Below are 18,943 nucleotides of genomic sequence, written 5' to 3'. Positions count from 1 at the left end.
TTTGGCGCAAGATACTAACAACATAAGTTGAGGCTGAATTCCAGGGTGTTAAATAAACTGCTTCTACCGAGATACTAATAACACACTACGTTGGTCTAGATTGCAGTAATCTGCTTCTACCGAGATACTAATAACACACTACGTTGGTCTAGATTGCAGTAATCTGCCTCTACCGAGATACTAATAACATACTACGTTGGACTAGAGTGCAGCCACTATACCTTCCACATTTAATTTTGTCTAATACTGGCTTCTGTAGCAATAATACGTTAGAATTTCTTCTGAAGACGCGGCCATTAGTTCAGTACATTGAAGTCGAGGTTTGTTTATTTTGTTTATGGTGTCAGTGATGTCCTGGCTTTTGCCGGCTATGAAATAGAAGTTGATTTAAGGACAAGCAGATACTGGCTTCACGGTGCAGTTGGACGCTGGCAACGCGAGAGCGAAACACGTCCGTAGGTTTGGTTTATGATACGGCGTGTTCCGGTGGTGCGGCCGTGAAGTGCAGTAGTGGTTGGTGCTAATTTTAGTACATTTGAGAGAGGTTTTGACGGTGGTTTGTGGCGTCAGTCGAGTATAAAGGGCTGCGGTCATAATACAAAGTAAAATTTAAGTACATAGCAACACCTGGTTTATGATGTCAGGTATAACTTCGGGGATGCAAGCATCACTTTTATGATGCGACTTTGCCCCGTGGTGGCGGTCATAATCGCAGAGAAAAGGGTATTTTGGTCTATGGTGCAGTGTGCTTTAAGAAGATCTAATAGTTGAGCTCAGAGGTTTCTGTGTACAATTCCCGCTGAGGAAAAGTGTTGTGTGTGAGTGTGAAAGCGCGCTCTGGGTGAGAGAGTGTGTGTGAAGCTGCGAGGCGCGCTCTGGGTGCTGTCTTGTGGGTGAAGCGCGCACTGAGTGAGAGTGTGAGTGAGGCGCGCTCTGAGTGTGTTTTTTATGTGGAGTGTGAAGCGTGAACACAGTGACAGTGACGGTTGATGTGTCTGATTAGGAGGACATTAGAGCAAATACACATTTTAGGATCAAAGGTTGATGCCTAGTGTACCTGTGGAACTTTGCCCTAGGAGTGGCGACCCTCCTGTCCGTGGACGCGTGGCCAGGACCGGCGTTGTCCGGGTGCCGAGGTGGTGACTTGGGGAGGTGAGGGCCCCCGCATAGCTACGGAAATAACACTGGAACGGCCGTGTAATCACGGGTTCACATTTATTTCCGGACTAGAACAAGACACATTTTGCGAACAAACGTTGAGTCTAGATTTAGTAAAGAAATATAAAAAGGTTGAATTCCTCGTTTCAGTGGTCGAAATTGTTGTGTGCCTGTCCCCTGACGAGTGTGAAATTAAAATAAAGAGGGAATTTGGAGCCACATAGAGATAGACGGGCATAATTGGGTGTATTACTCTGTGGTGTAATAAAAATAAAAAGGAGAGATAGTAAGAGGTGTGCAGTGGAGAATTATAGAGGAGTAGAGAGAGGAATGTGTTGGGAGACTGGCGTACAGTTTACGCTGTCAAGGTAGGCGTGTTGCCTGCTTATCGGTTTAAAAGTGATGAAAATGAAATTAAAATAAATCTCTTAGTGTGTTAATACAGGAAGCTGCGGACCTGGACCAACTGCCCCCACAAGCACAGCGGCCGAAGCAAAATTATAGGTAATGGGAACCACACCCAGCACGAATCAGCAGCTGTGAAACAGACAGCAGCGAGGAGAGAATTAGAGGAGAAATTAAGAGAAGTTTTAACACATAAAATTGGGGCCAACGGACTTGTGGAGGTTGGGAAGGCGTCCGGAGCATCACAACAAAAAGGTGAAACAAAAACACACACAAGCAGAGAAATCTGAGAGAAAGGCTCCTTTTAAGGTAACGCCTAGTTTGAGAAAAGATAAAATTAACCTGCTTTTATACAAATGCACATACACGCAATGAAGAAACAGCTTACACTCATGAACACGTGAAGATTTTCCAGCAAGGTTAAAGAAAAATTAACATACTTAAATGATGAAGTCTATACATTACTGACAAAGAAACCCTCTGGGTTGCAGGACAACAATTTAACAAAAAAAAAAAAAAGGAACACTGGTCTAACCAACCAGGCAAGACACAACAAATTTAGTGGTTAAAAGATTCAAATTGTGACATGTTTTCTGTTGATTGATTAATAAAAGTGATTACTGAATGAAAGAAAGTTCCTTTTTTGGGCTTTTAAACATGATCTTAAGAATTTTAACATATACCGGTGTTGTCCTGTCAACTTGGTGGGTTAGGAGTTGATTATATCGGGAGACAAAAAACAAAAAAAGGGGGAGAGAAGGCTGACATAGGGCCTGGCCCTGTTGCCTCCCCTCTGAATAACACAGCCAACACAACAACATTTTCCTGTTCGTTTGTTTTTGTTTTTTGTTTGTTTTTGTTTTGTTTTGTTTTTGTTTTTTCTATACATATTTAATTACAGGCTGCTTTGCCGGCCCTGAAAGCCGAGGCTGACTGGACTCCTGCTCTCCCCCATACGTGACACTGACCAAATGCTGCAACAGCTGGACCCACAACAACGACCTGAGAATGTCAACAGACCTGCAGGAATGTGATCTCATGCAGCCGAGACGGAGAGCACTAAACCTAAGGCCCGTTTCACTACACGGGGGAAAATTCCCAGACTGCGTCAGCTGACAGAGCTGTGACGAGACGCCCGCCAAGCCCGAATGAAAAGTAAGGCCGAGCGAAAGAATGCTGACCTTGATAACTTTGCATTCACACTGTGCAGGACAGTGATGGACCAACACGGATGATCGGGTGGCGAAAAAGGGCGTGACCGAGACAAGAGGAGTAACTGAGGACAGAAGGCACCTCAGAATGGACAAAAACACAGAAGAAGATGCAGGTTTCACCTGCGGTGAACATCGACACTGGAGAAAGGACTGCCCCAATTGGGGTCAGAACCAGGACGGACTGAATTTTGAGCAGCAGCAGCAGCAGCAATGGTCGCAAACAAACTGAAAAAGGAGGGGGGCAGGACCCCAGGGCACGCTTCAGGCCGTGGTTTACCCAGAACACCAGAACAGGAAAGTGATGAACACAAACACCCACACAAACACACACATCTACATGCACTGACTCAGAATGAAGAGAAACACACACACACACACACACACACACACACACACGTCTCCAAACACACAGATTCAGAATGAAGTGAAATACACACATGAACACGTGCACTCGTTGAGTGAGTGAGAAATGACACACACACACACACACACACACACACACACACACACACACACACGGGAATGTTGATTCACTGAGAAGTGATGCACACACATACACATGCACACGCTTGTGCAATAAAGAGTGATCCACACGCACACACACATACACGCTGATGCAATGAAGAATGCTTTGCTTATGCTGATATGCAAAATGCTGCACACAAACATCCCAATGCATAATTATTATGAGGAGCCATTGATTACTTAGAATGTGTTATATGTCACCTAGAAGGCATTTATGTAGATTTTAGGAATAAGCTCTAAAAAAAGTTTGGTTATGAAAACAATGTCTGTGCGTGATGTCTGTTTATGGCTCAAGGCCTTGACTGAATTCTTTGCTGTGCTTCACACAGCCCTGATGAGGAACAGTGGCACAGAGTGAAATTGATGAATTAATAGTGTAAGTTTAGGTTGGAGTACGGCATTTTCTGTGATTGAGTTTTAATTCAAGGAGGAACAAAAGGTGTTACGGCACCTGAGGTTCTCATTCCCACACCATATTGTCCCGGCAGGAAGCAAAATGTTCCTGTGAATTTCTGGTTGATTGTTTGGTTTTGTTTAGCGCTAGCTTGATTTTATCAGTGAGCTTTGGCTTGTGTTCTTTCTCGTAAGCGAGAGAGGGATAGTTTTATGCTTGGACATGTCTGCAACGGGCCCTAGTTTGTGTTATTTTAGTAGTATTTTGTTGGTTATGTCTGTTTTCGTTTTTGTTACAGTGCACTGGAGAAAAAACATCTGAGAGGTGTGATCCACCGGTGGTGATATGTTGATATTTTGTGAGTTCATGATTTAACAATCGGCTCTTTAAACAAGGCCTGAAAGATTGAAATTTAAAGCGCTATAAAATATTATTACTGTAAACAGTTGCAAAGTGTGCTTCTCCATGATTGTAATTGGCTTGGGAGAAATTCACTTATAGGGAACAATGATCTAAAAGGATTGCACCGAGTCAATCCGGCCAAAAAAAAAACAAAAACAACAAGGAATTGTTTTCCTTTAAAATGATGACGTCATCTTGCTGGTGATGGATGCTCGAATAGGTTGCGCGTGAGACTCCATTATCAGCAACATCTGGTATGAATGTGTGTGGAGGTATGCATGTGAATGGACTGTGATGGACTGACAACTAAAAGTTTTGACTGACTTGATACTGAGACAATGACTGCACCCACTTTAGGATTAGTAAATGCCAATAAACAAGTCACCCAGCCGACAAGAGAAGGGTGGATGCTTCGCTTTGTTTTGTTTTGTTTTTTCAGGAGCAGGAGGATAAGAGAGACTGGAGGAGGAGACTCTAGCTTCACATAAGTATGAACTGCAGACTTAACACTGTGGTTGCTGATTTTGAGTTACCGATGTTTGCATTAAGAAAACTGTGCTATATTAGCTGTGTTTTGATTAAGGTATCATGTTATATTATTGGGAATGCCAAATGCTACAGTGGAGATAACTATTGATATCACTCATGACTGGAATATGTTATTATTAACCATAGCAGGCCACTGTAAAAAGTCAATTAAATTTTATAGAGGAAAATCGCCAAAATTGAACAATACCTATGAATGACTGGCCACATTCAGAATAGAGATATGCAATAATAAACATTGGTCCACGTGATTTAGGTTCTCACTTGAAATAGTAAGTTATTAAATGTAGAATATAATCGACAGGGACATTTGATAGGATGTGGTACTGCAAAAGAACAAGAGCAAAGTAAATAAAGAAAATATTGTGTTTAGTTTGGATAAATTCAAATTAAAATGTACCATTACACTCAGAGGATCAATATGGAATAAAACATATGCAAAATTTGTAGAAAGTACATGACTGATAACTGTTCTGTCCTGAGCGTTTGTTTCTAGAGCACCCACTTGACCACACCAACAGTTTCTCGCCACCGAGGAGGGGTACTTGCAAAAAAGAATAAAATAAAAATCTGAGTTTAATAAAACATTTTAAATGTAAATATCAAGCTTACCTTTCTTTTTCCATGAAATATGCTTGTGGGCACGCCAGCCATTTTGAAAAGGTGGGCAAAACAATTGGCAAGGCCACGCCCCCACACATGTGATATAATTTTAAAGGTACTGTTGCCCTCTCTAAGAAACATCAGGAATTAGAGGAGTGGCAAGTAGAGTATGCGAGCTACAAGCAAAAACTAAAATGTGTACTACAGTGTGCAAAAATGAAATACTGGGTCATCAAGGGGAGCACACTCCCCCTCCTTGAAGAGCTCACCCACTCAACCCGCATCCCCAGAAAACAGCTCACCCCAGATAAGGCAGCGTGATGTATCCCGAGACAACAGGACTGGGACATCTAAATAAAGGTGTGAAACAATCGCCTTCAAAAGGTTATCAATTCACTTGAACTAAAATTAGGACCACTCGGGGCGGCAAGAGTTAATAGTTATTAGTCTCAACACCCAAGGATAACCAGAAGAGCATGACTGATATGATGGAACTGGGATTTTGTTACACTTAATTTTTGCAAAACACAAATAAAACTAAATTGAAACTAAGGATTCTCAGAAAATAAAAACTACACTAAACTAGCAAAGAATTGGTAAAAACTAATTAAAACTGATATAAAATTGAAAATCTGAAGTCGAAGCTAAATAAAAATAAAAACTGATGAAAATTGCAAAACTATTACAACCCTGGTGCAGAGATTGGCAAATCTGACCAGGAAACGTTATAAAATGGATTGTCAGGATAGTCAGCGTTAAAGCCACTTTTGACGGTCCATACTAGGGTGGCATTGGACATCTTCGGGGCAGAAAAGGGTTGGTGTGACCAAGGTGTGGTTTGGCTTGTTGTATGTACATTTCAAAATGTTACAGCTCTGGATGGACCAGTTACCAGATATGATGTCACTAACCTTCTCTTTTAAGTGTCTAGCTCCAATGAATTGACACATGGGAGTGTGTCAAGAAGGGGGAGTTGAGTCCGAACATCAAACAATGGTTTTATGAACATCTTATGACGTTATTTCTGTGTTTAATAATTTAGCTATGGTAAAACTTAAGCTTATAATGTGTTAGACTTAGAAAGGGTTCACTAATTTTTATTTCTTTTACACACACATAGATTATGATTAGAATAGGTCCTGAACATAATATTTTAAACCAAAATTGAATCATTAGAAGAACAATGGATAACAATATTAGATTATCAAGGCTAGGGAGAGAGGTGTTTTGGTTTTCTGTCTCTTGCAGAGAAAGGAACAGACACCAGACGGGGACACGGAGATGTGAGGACCCTTCACAGCAGAGACAGATGTAGGGACTGCCGAGACAGCAACTGGGGTCAAGTGTCATGACGTTTGGGCTCCTGGAGAAGATGGATCCCACAGACACAGCAATAACCATGAAGGGGTTGGCGAAAACCAGGAACACCAGACCAACGAGGTTCGAGAGGCTCTTGGCAAAAAGGGGGACACGCCGGTGAACCCAAAACACACAGATCCTTGTTTGAAATCGGGGCAGAATAATTCCCAGAACTGTGCAATGACTAAAGGGTGGTCTAACCCCGGAGGTCGAAGAAAGAAGCTGAGAATCACCCAACTGGAAGACACTGGTAGCTGCAGCAATAAAAATAAAGGTTAAAAGCTCCTTAGACAGAGGTTCTAGTCTAAGTACATTTGAAAGGTATAAGGGGGCATTAAAATGGGGGTGGAAAACTGGAGCACCAAAATAAAGCTGTGGGAGAATTGGTGAGTGATGGGAGAGTCATCTGTAACTGCTGTTATGGTTGTAAATCTAACTTTGCTTGCATCTGAACTGCGTGAACACAGAGGTCATCCCCCATATGGTCCACCCGTTAAAGGGGGACAGAGGGCCTCAGGATCAAGAAAACTTGGACCTTGCGACCCTGGAGTGCATGTTATTAGTGATCTCTTTAATGAGAGATCAAAAGAGGGTATTGTGATATTATTCTGTTATTATATGTTACCTTATATATGTAATCAAAGTAGTTGAATTAGAATACTGCTGTAGATCATATTATACCCTTTAAAATAGAGTGTGTGATCTGTATGTAGTTTAGTTCTCATTATACTTTTGAGTTAACAGAACATATTCACATATTAGTTCATTAGATAAATGTGCATCACTCTGTATCCTTGATCTGCTGGGAATGTGTTACACTGTTTTCTTGACATGCTTAATTGTTGAATCATGAAGAGAAGGTTGTAAGCAGGAGACTCTGTGTCTAAAGACAGGGGAGATAGATAGACCACATTCCACACCCCCACCTTACAGAAAGCAGAGAAACAACTGCCGAGGTCATAACTTAGGCGCTGTAACAGAGAAAAAATGTGATGTTTTGGCTTTTACGACTAGCTGGGGGCCACTAGAGACTATAAAAAGCTGAGCAACCCGTCACCATTTTGAGACATGCTGTCGAACCTCTGCAGGCATCTCTCCCGTCCGGACGTTGTAATGCTCTTATTGTTGAATTGTATGGAAATAAATGATTGTTGATTGAGCATTGATACACCGAGTATTGTCCTTCCTTCAGCCCAAAGATTCAAAGAACTGCGTGTTTTCAACACCATGCTCAACTTATTGACAAACCTTGCAAGCTCTGACATCTAATTCAGTGTTACAGCGTTCAACTTACTTGGACTGTTGCTTCACCCTAACCCAGGAGTGTTAATTTCAAGAATACCACTGGTTAGTGCTCATTTTTGTAAATATTTTAAATAACTATAATTTTTTTTAATGACAAAGCACAAAACAAAGTTTTCTTTTATTTTTTAAAGGTTGAATATGCTCTTTTTCTTCAGAATATGGAATAAATGCGAAGACTGACTTTTCAATACATTTTCCACTTATTACTCTATTTATTTTGATTTTATTTATGTATTTATTTATTCTTAATTGATTTAATTTGTATTTATTTGTTTATTTTCATTAAAGGTACCACCAGTCTCTATGTGGATCATCAGACAATTACAGGATATTTTGGAGAAAGCATAACTATTAGATGCCACCACAGTAACTCTGTTCAGTGGCTTTAGTGTAATAAATGAACATCATAAACACAAACATTGTCAAGACAAGTGGCATGGAGAGACATTGATGTTTCCCTGGATTACCTGTCATCACATCTGTGAGACGGTAAAAGGTCTTAACATCCAGCGTTTTGTGAGCTTTTGAGTATGTGCATTTGGTGATAGTAAATCATCTTTTTTCTTAATCATAAATATAATTAAGTTATGTTTAATTGATATGGTGAATGAGAAATGAGGGTTGACTAATGAAAATTATGTTAATGTCTAGATTTTCTGTGCATAGACATGATCCAGCTTCGACCGTAGCAGAGAAATGTGTCACCAATTCAATATTATATATGATTCCTAATAAGAGAAATGGTATTAAGTATGATGTACTCGTTCACCAAAGAAACATTATTCATATGTGATTTTGCTGACAGTTAATTCTGCTTAATTGCTTCATACTGATCAGAATATCATCAGGTATAAGTTTTTCATATATATCGAATAAGACGATATCATTTAAATGATGATATTCCTCTGTATTTGAATTAACGAGAGATTATGTGAAAATAGATGTTCATGTGAGAATGAGCTAATGTGAAGTATACAATATTCATCTGTGACGGATTGTTCATATGGAACAGAATTTTTTATGTTAAGAATGACATAGAAGAGAACAAAATGTAAATAAGTGATTTTATTGTTTTAAACTATGTATGTGGAAAAGTCAGATAGAGAAAAGATGATAAGGTGTAGCTGGGGATCGGTTGTTGTCAGTAAGGTAAATCTGATGTCACAATAGGTGATTATTATTTGATTCTGTTCTTGTTTTTCTCTGGCTAAATTGCTTTAATAAAATATCCTCCATTAAAGAAGTCTAAGTTGTGGACATTCCCTTTTTAACACTTTGTGAAACAGTAAGGGGAAAAACCCGAGTATTAATCCATTTTAGTGTGAGTCAGACTACTTGTTCTTTTTATTAAGAAGAATTATCATAAAAGAATTACAAAAATTTGAAAAGTCAATACCTACATTTTAAAATATTCAGTTAACAATAACTCAAAACAAATGTGACTTATTAAAAATAATAATACATCTGAGAAACATTTTATATATACGTGTTATTATCCATCTATCTTATGTATGAAATATTTTTGAGTTGTGTTATTATTTTTGAAGCCTACAGTGGCTGTTTTACTGTAAGTCTGCTGTATATTTTGATGATACCTCACCTGTATGATCCACTTTAAATGCTTGAATTATTTCATAACCATATTTGTTCAAGGATTCAATGATTCAAGGAAGCTGTATTGTCATTCGCATCACATGTTTACATGAGGTAGAACGAAACTACGTACACACGGTTCCTGAGCGAAAAGAAACAGAATTTTAAAAAAACCAGATTAAAACAAAAATAATAACAGAAAACAATGAATAACAATAAAATAACAATAACAATATAAAACCGAATAACAAGTAATAAAGTAATACAAATAAATAGAGTGCAATAAATACTTTAGCAGCAAAAGGGAATAATGACCAGCATTGATAAGGTGACGATGTCAGTAAGTGTCAGTAGTGATTAAGGAGCTATAATAACAGTTCTTGTCCATTATGCATTAAGAAGTCTCACAGCTTCTGAAATAAAGCTGTTTCTCAGTCTGGTAGTTTTGCATTTAAAGCTCCTCAGCCTCCTGCCTGAGAGGAGCGGGACACAGAGTGAGCGTGCTGGGTGAGTGGGCTCCTTCATGATACAGGTGGCCCTCTTCCTGCATTTGCATAGAGCATAGAACACTCTCCACTAGTGATGTTCGACTCGTGAACGAATCGTTCAATACTCGAGAATCACTTTACTGACTCGTGAATCATGATTCACAAGCCCAACTGACTCACTGACTCATCCCTGTTGTTGTTAGCAAACTAATTCCATTAGTAGAAATATATCTAGCTTATAATTACAATTGTGGGGGGGGGACAAAAGCATTTCTACTCTGAACTGGAAGAAAAAACCCTGAGTAGAAGCTCACATCAAGAAAATAGCTCCTCGGTTCAGAGTAGCATCGCTCTGCTAACATGCTAACAACACATTTGATCTACTCACCCCCTCCCTTCCTGTGCTGAATCATAGAGCGAACGAATCACTCACTCACTCACTAACCCCCTCCCTCCTGTGCTGAATCGTAAGCGTAAGCGAATCACTCAGCACTCACTAACCCCCTCCCTCCTGTGCTGAATCATAGAGCGAGCGAGCGAATCACTCACTCACTCACCCCCTCCCTCCTGTGCTGTATCATAGAGCGAGCGAACGAATCACTCACTCACCCCCTCCCTCCTGGCTCACAGCTTCTTCTTCTTCTTGGTTGGAAACCAATGTTAAGGCGCATTGCCGCCCCCTGGCTCACAGTTCAGTGGACATTTAGATGAGAAAATATATATTTGACACACTTAAGGAAAATACTAATAAAATACAAATAAACAAAATAAATGTTTATTAAGCAATTTTGATAGGAAATTGCTTAATTTTAGAAATGTTTTTGCTCTTTTTCGCTCTATAAAATAGTTGTTGTTTTTTTTTTTTGAATCATTCATCTTAGCAGTGGGATTTACATGAAAAGAGAAACAAATTAAGTTTGAGTGAAAATGTAAAATTTTTGCACCCTCTGGTCAACTGACTCAGTGAATCAAATGACTCAAAAAACCCGATTCATTTTGGTGAGTGACTCATTAAAACTCGATTCAGTAAAAAGAATCAAATTTACCATCACTACTCTCCACACACATCTATAAAAGGAGATGAGAACAGAGCTCTCAAGCGGAAGTGTTGCATCTTTACTTAAATTAGGAAATAGAATCAAGTGTTTCTCTGTTCACTCACAAACATGCCTGCCCACCTCACTGTTCTGCTCATCTTTAGAATAGAATAGAATAGCCTTTATTGTCATTGTACAGAGTACAACGAAATTGGAGTGCCACTCCCTTGGTGCAAGTTTCAATAATAAATATAAATGTAAAATATAAAAAATACAAAAAAACAATCATAAGTACTCAAACAATAGTATGTACAATATATACAGAATAGCAGCATTAATATAATGACAGTATGAATAGCAGCATAATATAATGACAGTGACGGTATGGAATAGGTTCAATTGTTTTTGTGCTTATTTACTACGGTGATAGCTCTGGGAAAGAAGCTATCCCTGAATCTGTTTGTCCTGGTTTTATGTGACCTGTACCGTTGGCCTGACGGTAATAGTTCAAACAGTTGGTTGCTGGGGTGAGAGTGGTCCTTGATGATATTGCCAGCTCTGCTGAGGTACCGAGAGTTTGCAGTGACCTCCAGGCTGGGCAGAGAGCAGCCAGTGATCTTCTGGGCTGTGTTGATGACCCTCTGCAGTACTTTCCTGTCTGCAGCTGAGCACCCTGCATACCATGTTGTTATGCCGTACGTTAGGATGCTCTCTATGGTGGCTCTGTAAAATGTCACCAGCAGCCTCTCCTCCAGGTTGTTCCTCCTGAGCACTCTCAGAAAGTGGAGACGCTGCTGGGCCTTTTTAACCACCGCTGTAGTATTTGCAGTCCAGGAGAGGTCATCAGAGATCTGCACGCCCAGAAACCTTATGGAGTGTACCCTCTCCACACAGCTCCCGTGAATGTAAAGTGGGGCCGGGTCTGCTCTACCCTTCCTGAAGTCCAAGATAAGTTCTTTAGTTTTCGTGGTGTTCAGTTGGAGGTTGTTAACTGAACACCACTCAGTCAGTCTGTTGACCTCATCTCTGTAGTCCGACTCATCCCCCCTTGAGATGAGTCCAACCACTGTGGTGTCATCCGCGAACTTTATGATGGTGTTTGAGAGATGGGTAGGGGAGCAGTCGGATGTGTAGAGCGTAAACAGGAGGGGACTCAAAACACATCCTTGTGGAGACCCGGTGCTGAGTGTGATGGTGCTGGACCGGTGGGGGCCGAGTCTGACAGACTGTGGTCTATTTGTCAGGAAGTCCTTGATCCAGAGGCAGATGGGGTTGGAGAGTCCCAGGTGAGACAGTTTCTGGACCAGGATCTCCGGGATGATATGATTGAATGCTGAGCTGAAGTCCAGAAAGAGCATTCTCACATAGCTTCCTCGGTGCTCCAGGTGACTCAGCGCAGTGTGGAGCGCTATGGTGATAGCGTCCTCGGTGGAACGATTTGTCCTGTAGGCAAATTGGTGGGGGTCCAGAGTGGGAGGCAGACCGGCCCTGATGTGCTGACAGACCAGTCTCTCAAAGCACTTCATCACTACAGGCGTAAGTGCAACAGGCCTGTAGTCATTTGGGCTGGCCACAGCTGTCTTCTTGGCGATGGGGATGATGGTGGAGGTTTTGAGGCAGGGCGGGACGGTGTTTGATGACAAGGAAAGGTTGAAGATTTTAGTGAAGACTCCGGTCAGTTCGTCAGCACATGCTCTGAGAACCTTTCCATGTATTCCATCAGGACCTGCCGCCTTCCTGGGATTCACTGACCTTAGAACACACCTCACTTGGTGCTCCCTAAGTGTTAGTGTGCCAGTGCTGGGGGCGGGTGGAAGTGGTGTGGCAGCTGAGGGCCTGGTCGTCTCAAAGCGGGCGAAGAAACGGTTTAGATCCTCAGCCAGTGAGGCATCAGTCCTAGATGTTGCCTGGTTATTGCTTCTGTAGTTGGTAATGTGATTGATCCCCTGCCACATTTTTCTGGGGTCGTTGTCAGCAAAGTGATCTTCAATCCTCCTCCTATAGGCAGCCTTAGCTTTCCTGATGCCTCTACTCAGGTCTGCCCTGGCCGCCCTATACGCAGCCCTGTCCCCTGACTTGAAGGCAGTGTTGCGGCTTTTTAGGAGGGATTGCACTTCGCTATTCATCCAGGGTTTTTGATTTGGAAACACCCTGACCCTTTTGTTGACGGTGACATTGTCAACACAGTTCCTGATGTACGAGAGTACAGTGTCCGTGTACTCCTGGAGGTTGTGGCTGGAGAATAAATCCCATACAGTTGTTGAGAAGCAGTCCTGCAGTTGAGAAAGGGCTCCTTCAGGCCAGGTTTTTATTGTCTTTGTCTGGGGCTTTGTTTTTCTCAGCAGGGGGGTGTAGGTGGGGGTGAGGGACATGCAGAGGTGGTCAGATCCAGCCAGGTGGGGGAGGGGTGTCGCTCTGAAAGCATGCTTGATGTTTGAATAGACATGGTCCAGTGTACTCAAAGGTCATCACAGGAATCATTTAAATACTTCATGTTTCACAAGCTACTGCCAGCAGATGACAAAACTAATGATTATAAAAATGTGTGATGACAAACACCAAAAAACCTTCAGTGTGACTATTAAAAATTTGACATATTAGGACAGTCATTAGTGATGTGTTGTGATGAGATCAGGCTTTCTGTAATTTACATTTTCACATTCGAGACAGGAAGAGGAAGTAACATAACATAAACTGGTTTAAAGTATTCTCAGTTATCCCCAATATAATACAACTATGTCTTTGTATTTAAAAATATCAGCACACTTTCCCCCCAAAGTGCAGAATAATAAAACTATTTTAAATGCCTCAAAGTGTAAAGCATTCAATTTCTATTCTGACATACAGGTCATTTAGTCAGTGATGTGGACAGCATGTGCAGTTAAATTTTAATCATAAAAGATATGAAATTGGCAAATAGTAAAAGAAGTAAAAACAAATCAAACTGTTTCTTCCGTCCTGTGTTTCCTTCATTTGCTTGTTGTCCTAGTATGTCATGTTTCCATTGTGATTTAATCACCTTTTTGTTGCTTTTCCTTCTCAATTGTCATATTTGTTATGTTCTACAACAGGGTGAAAAACGGTCACAGAAACACACTTTAGCTAATCAACACACCTTTTTTTTTTAATACTAAACCTATATTTGCTTTTTTATCCATATCTATGTTATTGGACTCTTTGTCACTCACTGCTGCAGCATGTTGTGTGCTCACATCATCTTGTAGCCTATTTTAATCGCCTGTATATAACAACATTATAAAACCCTTGTGCTTTATTCTTAAAAACATACAGCTTTATTGCACAGTTCTTTGTTACGTTTGGCTGCCTTTAACATCATTGACACGATGCCTGGTTTAAATGAAATAAAGAAGCATCAAAAGCATCAACATCAATGCATAATCCTGACCTCTAGTTTCAGGATTTATGAGAACTCACAGCACTTGTTTACCTTTTTTTGTTTTTAAAATTTCACTCATGTACTGTCAGTGTTATTCAATATTATGGGAATGCATATTAATGTTTTCTTGTAGCAATAAGTAAATCAGTCCATAAAGTTGTCAAGTAGTGGTCGAGAGACCGCGGAGATTGGCTTTAAAAGTAAGATCCACCCACCTGTTCTTCGCTCAGACGTCGTTACTTTCGTGTCAGGAGCTCGGATACCTTCTGATCGTCAGCCTTCCTTCACCGTAGGTTCCGTAAGTACTGTGTCTCTTTGCATTCTGCCATCCCGGTCATGTTCCCGCTCCGTTGATAACACCGATTTCTGTCCGAATCCGCGGTTTGCGCTCTTGGTGTTACTAAATTAAACTGTGTGCATTTTCCAACCCATCGCCAGGTCTTTGCCGCGTCTAGTCAGCACGCAACACGGGCGAATCCGTGCGTCCCCGTACTGACAAAAGCTTTTAAATGTTGTGGATGGTAATTTCTATACCTACTCTACAGCAAAAGATAAAAAATAAAAAATAACACCTGATAGCAGAGGGATTAGGAGGAAGGAAGGACTGTTGCATTTGCATGTTGCATTAATTTAAAAATAGATGCAGACTTGACCATGTCTAATTCCACTCACAGCCATGGCTGCTCATCTCATCGTTCTTTTCCTCTTCAGTGTGAAAACAGGTTGGTGACCTCATTTTTCAAAGGTTAATGTCAGCAGATGAAAAAATTAATGACTGTTATTTATTTTGTTTTGTATTATTCAGTTTTATACTTGACAATACTGTAATGTTTCTACATGTGCAACATAGTTGTGCAAGATAAGTAAACAAAGAATGTATTAAGTAAACATAACCATCAAAACACTTTGTTCTTTTTGCAGGAGTTCACAGCACAACTGTAGTCAGTAAAGTTTCAGTAAAAGCTGGAAAATCTATCTCCATCCCATGTTTCTATCACTACCAATACAGAGACCATGTGAAGTACTTGTGTAAAGGATATTTTTGGAGATCCTGCAAATATGCAGTGAAAACAAATGAAGCAGACCCTTCAGGAAAATATTTAATCTCTGATGACAAAAAAGAGCAAATTTTCACTGTGACTATAAACCATCTGACAAATCAAAACACTGATTACTGGTGTGGACTGAAGAATACAGCACTAGATAATGGAGTGTATTTTCAGCTGTTAGTTACCAATGGTAAGTGCCTATTTTTATAGTCCAAATTTTTTTTCTTAAAAAATTTGAGTTTTTCTTAGAATATTTTTAACAGTGACTGAATGTGCTTTTATTTGTCATTTAAACCTAATGAGAATCGATATGAAGTCAGAATTACCCATTATTTTATCATTAATCCATTGTTTCCATTTTTGTATTCATTTTACCTTAAGGTACTCCCAGTCTCTATGTGGATCATCAGAGGATTACAGGATATATTGGAGAAAACATAACCATCAGATGTCACCACAGTAACTCTGGAGAAATGAAGTGGTGCAGGCTGGGCAGGAACTGTGTGACAGGATCATCTGGATCCATAGATGGAACAACAGTGACCGCTCATATTAGCGAACCAAATGTTTTCACAGTGACCATGAGTGGACTAGGGACGAAGGACAGTGGCTGGTATTGGTGTGCTGAAGGCGACATTCAGATACCAGTATATTTAACTGTTACTGAGAACACTAGTAAGTACTGCAAATTATAAATTCTACATGTATGTGAATCACATCCATTGTAAATGTTAGTACTCTAAGAGATATTAAGACAGTCATTGTTACAGTACTCTGCTGATGATGTTCTTTTTTGAATTATAGCCACCACCCCTACTACTACTGGTATTACTATTCACACTGTTAATGGAAATGGAAAATTTACTACAATGGAGCAATGGAATAATTTTACAATAGTACAAAATAGACAACACAGGTCAGATTTTGTTATTTTTTTTATATGCAGCATTTAGTAATACTATACTTTTTAAGGGAGTCTGTATAATGATTTTTTATTTTGTTTTGTTTTTTTACGGACTAAATAAAGCAAATTATCTTTTTTTGAACTGCATGTTGCAGAGCTTCATTTCCTCCAAAGATCCTCATCATCCCTCTAAGTGTTTTGATCGTGATCGTAATTGTGGTGCTGTTCATCTGGTTTATACTCAGACACAGTAAGTCTCACTGAACTTTGATTTAGATCTGTGGAAAATTTACTAGGAAATCTTTAAAATGAAATGAATATTTAAGTTATTCTGCATCATACACAGAGATTATAACAGCAGTTTTATTTTACTAGAACAGAGCAAAGCAGAATCATCAGCCACAGCAATGGTAAGTTATACTGACTGTTTTTCCCCTTCTGGGTATTGGTACATGATACTAAAAAAAAAATAGGAAAAGTACATCACAGGGCAAACTTTCATAATGACAGTTCACTGATGTTTTACTTGTGTTATGTTCTTCAATGCAGGTTGGAGAGGAAGTAACATACTCTGAAGTTAGAACCAAGAAAAAACGTTTACCCAAGGTAACCAACTACAGCAGTATCAAGCAATTAAATTTAAGAATTTTCATTAAACATTTCGGTCATCTGACAGTACATTAGATGTATAAACTATTACAGATTCATTTCTAATATGTCTGAGAAAAATCAATCCTCATAGGGTAAACTGTTCTTGTGTGTTTTTATAACTTGAAAAATACAACGGCAGCTATCAGAAGAAATTAGATCATGAGTAAAAAAGCTGTATTTTGCTTCTGATAAGTCAAACCTTTATCTCTTTTAATTTTTTTGAATACTGATATTTTGTCAACAACACTGACACCCTGCACTTACAAAAGTGAGAGTGCTACAGTAGCAGAAAAGTCTGCTCCAGTCATGGAAATGTGGGAAAAATCACCTGAGGTAATCCTAACATGGTACAAATACACGTTTATCTTAGGAATACAAGTAGGCTTCTTCTTTTTTTTACTTAAAGCACAGCAGAAGTGTAAAGTGCTCAGTTTCTACTTTTCATTTTTCAGAGTTCATTTGCTGAAAGTGACATGGAACTCGTGTATAGTTCTGTTGTTGAGAAACAGCGTAATAAAAGGGTAAATATTAAAAGACCTGAAACCAACCACACACCGTTTCTCACTTCCTTTGTTTCCTTTTAATTTGGTCACATTTTTCTTTGCTTTTATTCCTAATTGTCAGATTTGTTTCTATTCCCCAACAGGCTGAAGGAAAAGAAACAGAAGTTACATACAGCACATTAGCTAATCTCTACTGAAATGCTTTGACATTCAAACATTTATGCAATCTTAACTTTCTCTGTACCTATGTTACTGGAGTCCTTGTGAGACAAATGATAATGGTAATGTGTTATCTGATGCCATCAACATGTTATGTAGCAAATATTTTCTTCATCTTTTCAAAGATTTTGTAAAAAATCTATTGAGTTGTTCAAAAATCAAAGTTGTTGTCACAGGCTGGGTCTTTGACCCTGCATTTTGTGTTCATTTTGTTAAGTGGATTATTTAGTACTTATTGTTGGTATTATTAGTTAGGATTTGAGTTGACATTCCTTTATGTTAAGTTCATCTAGTTATCTTAAAGCTCCTAAATTGCACAGTGTTTAGTCCTTTGTTCATCAGGTCCTTCTTTGTGTCATCGCCCCTTGTGTTTTAGTCTCCCTCGTTGGTTCATGCTGTCAAGTTAGTATCATGTCTGCATCACATCATGTTTCCTTTTTATTTTTTAAAATCTTGCTTCAATGTTCTGTGTGCTCAGTTTACACTTCTCCTGTGGTGTTATTATGGTCTATTGTGTCAGCTGTTTTCTCATGTGTTTTCACTTCCCCTAAACTTCCCTATGTGTATTTTAGTCTGTGTGTGTTCTTTCAGTCTTCGTCAGATCGTCTGTGTTACCACCCATCTCGTCTTGTCAAGTTTTTTTCATGATTTTTTTGTTCTGGGCATGTTCACGTTTCTAGTTCATGTTTATTGATGTCGTAGTTCCTCTCATGCCCCAGTGCAAAATCATGTTCATAGTTGTTGATAGTCTGTTCTAGTGTTCCCAGTTTAGGATTTAGTTTAGTTTTCACTAGGGATGGGTATCGAAACCCGGTTCTTGTTGAGAACCGGTTCTCACTGTTTCAGTTCCTTGGAATTGTTTGCCATTTTTATCGATTCCAGTCGCCCTGAATGACGTCACCACGTTGCAGAGCGTCATTTACCTGGCAGGAAACATGGCGGCTCAAACGCTCAAAAGTTTGGTTATGCTTTACGAGAACGGATGACAACAGGGCAACTTGCAATACTTGCAAAGTAGATACTTCATTTAAGGGAGGAAACACTACGAATATGCAAAAGCATTTGCTCACGAAACACACGATAACCTTAAATGAATGTCGTGTTTTTAATTCCGCTCCGGACTCGTGAATCTCAACCCAACAGCAGCGGTAACGTTTGCACGTCCTCTCCCGTTAATGCAGCAGGTAAATA

At 39.7% G+C, this 18,943-nt stretch overlaps 1 protein-coding gene across 1 annotated transcript; it reads left to right on the top strand.

Moving 5' to 3' along the window:
• Positions 1–13,392: 13,392 nt before the first annotated feature.
• Positions 13,393–18,556, top strand: LOC113034500 (polymeric immunoglobulin receptor-like). The gene is made up of 10 exons (XM_026189075.1): positions 13,393–14,724; positions 15,101–15,148; positions 15,348–15,665; positions 15,857–16,150; positions 16,280–16,391; positions 16,535–16,629; positions 16,755–16,789; positions 16,929–16,985; positions 17,483–17,551; positions 17,677–18,556. The coding sequence occupies exons 2-10, from the start codon at positions 15,103–15,105 to the stop codon at positions 17,728–17,730; spliced, it is 1,080 nt and encodes a 359-aa protein (XP_026044860.1). The 5' UTR covers positions 13,393–14,724; positions 15,101–15,102; the 3' UTR covers positions 17,731–18,556.
• Positions 18,557–18,943: the final 387 nt, after the last annotated feature.

This window comes from Astatotilapia calliptera, chromosome 13 (genome assembly GCF_900246225.1).
Source record: "Astatotilapia calliptera chromosome 13, fAstCal1.2, whole genome shotgun sequence".
Classification (NCBI taxonomy): domain Eukaryota; kingdom Metazoa; phylum Chordata; class Actinopteri; order Cichliformes; family Cichlidae; genus Astatotilapia; species Astatotilapia calliptera.
The sequence above is the reverse complement of the archived record's forward strand: the minus strand, read 5'-3'. Positions and strand labels throughout refer to the sequence as shown.

Excerpts from the sequence above, each read along its gene's own strand:
- LOC113034500 (XM_026189075.1), top strand. The coding sequence starts at position 15,103 with ATGGCTGCTCATCTCATCGTTCTTTTCCTCTTCAGTGTGAAAACAG. Across the intron at positions 15,149-15,347 it reads CCTCTTCAGTGTGAAAACAG|GAGTTCACAGCACAACTGTA; the intron begins GTTGGTGACCTC and ends TTCTTTTTGCAG. Across the intron at positions 17,552-17,676 it reads AGAAACAGCGTAATAAAAGG|GCTGAAGGAAAAGAAACAGA; the intron begins GTAAATATTAAA and ends ATTCCCCAACAG.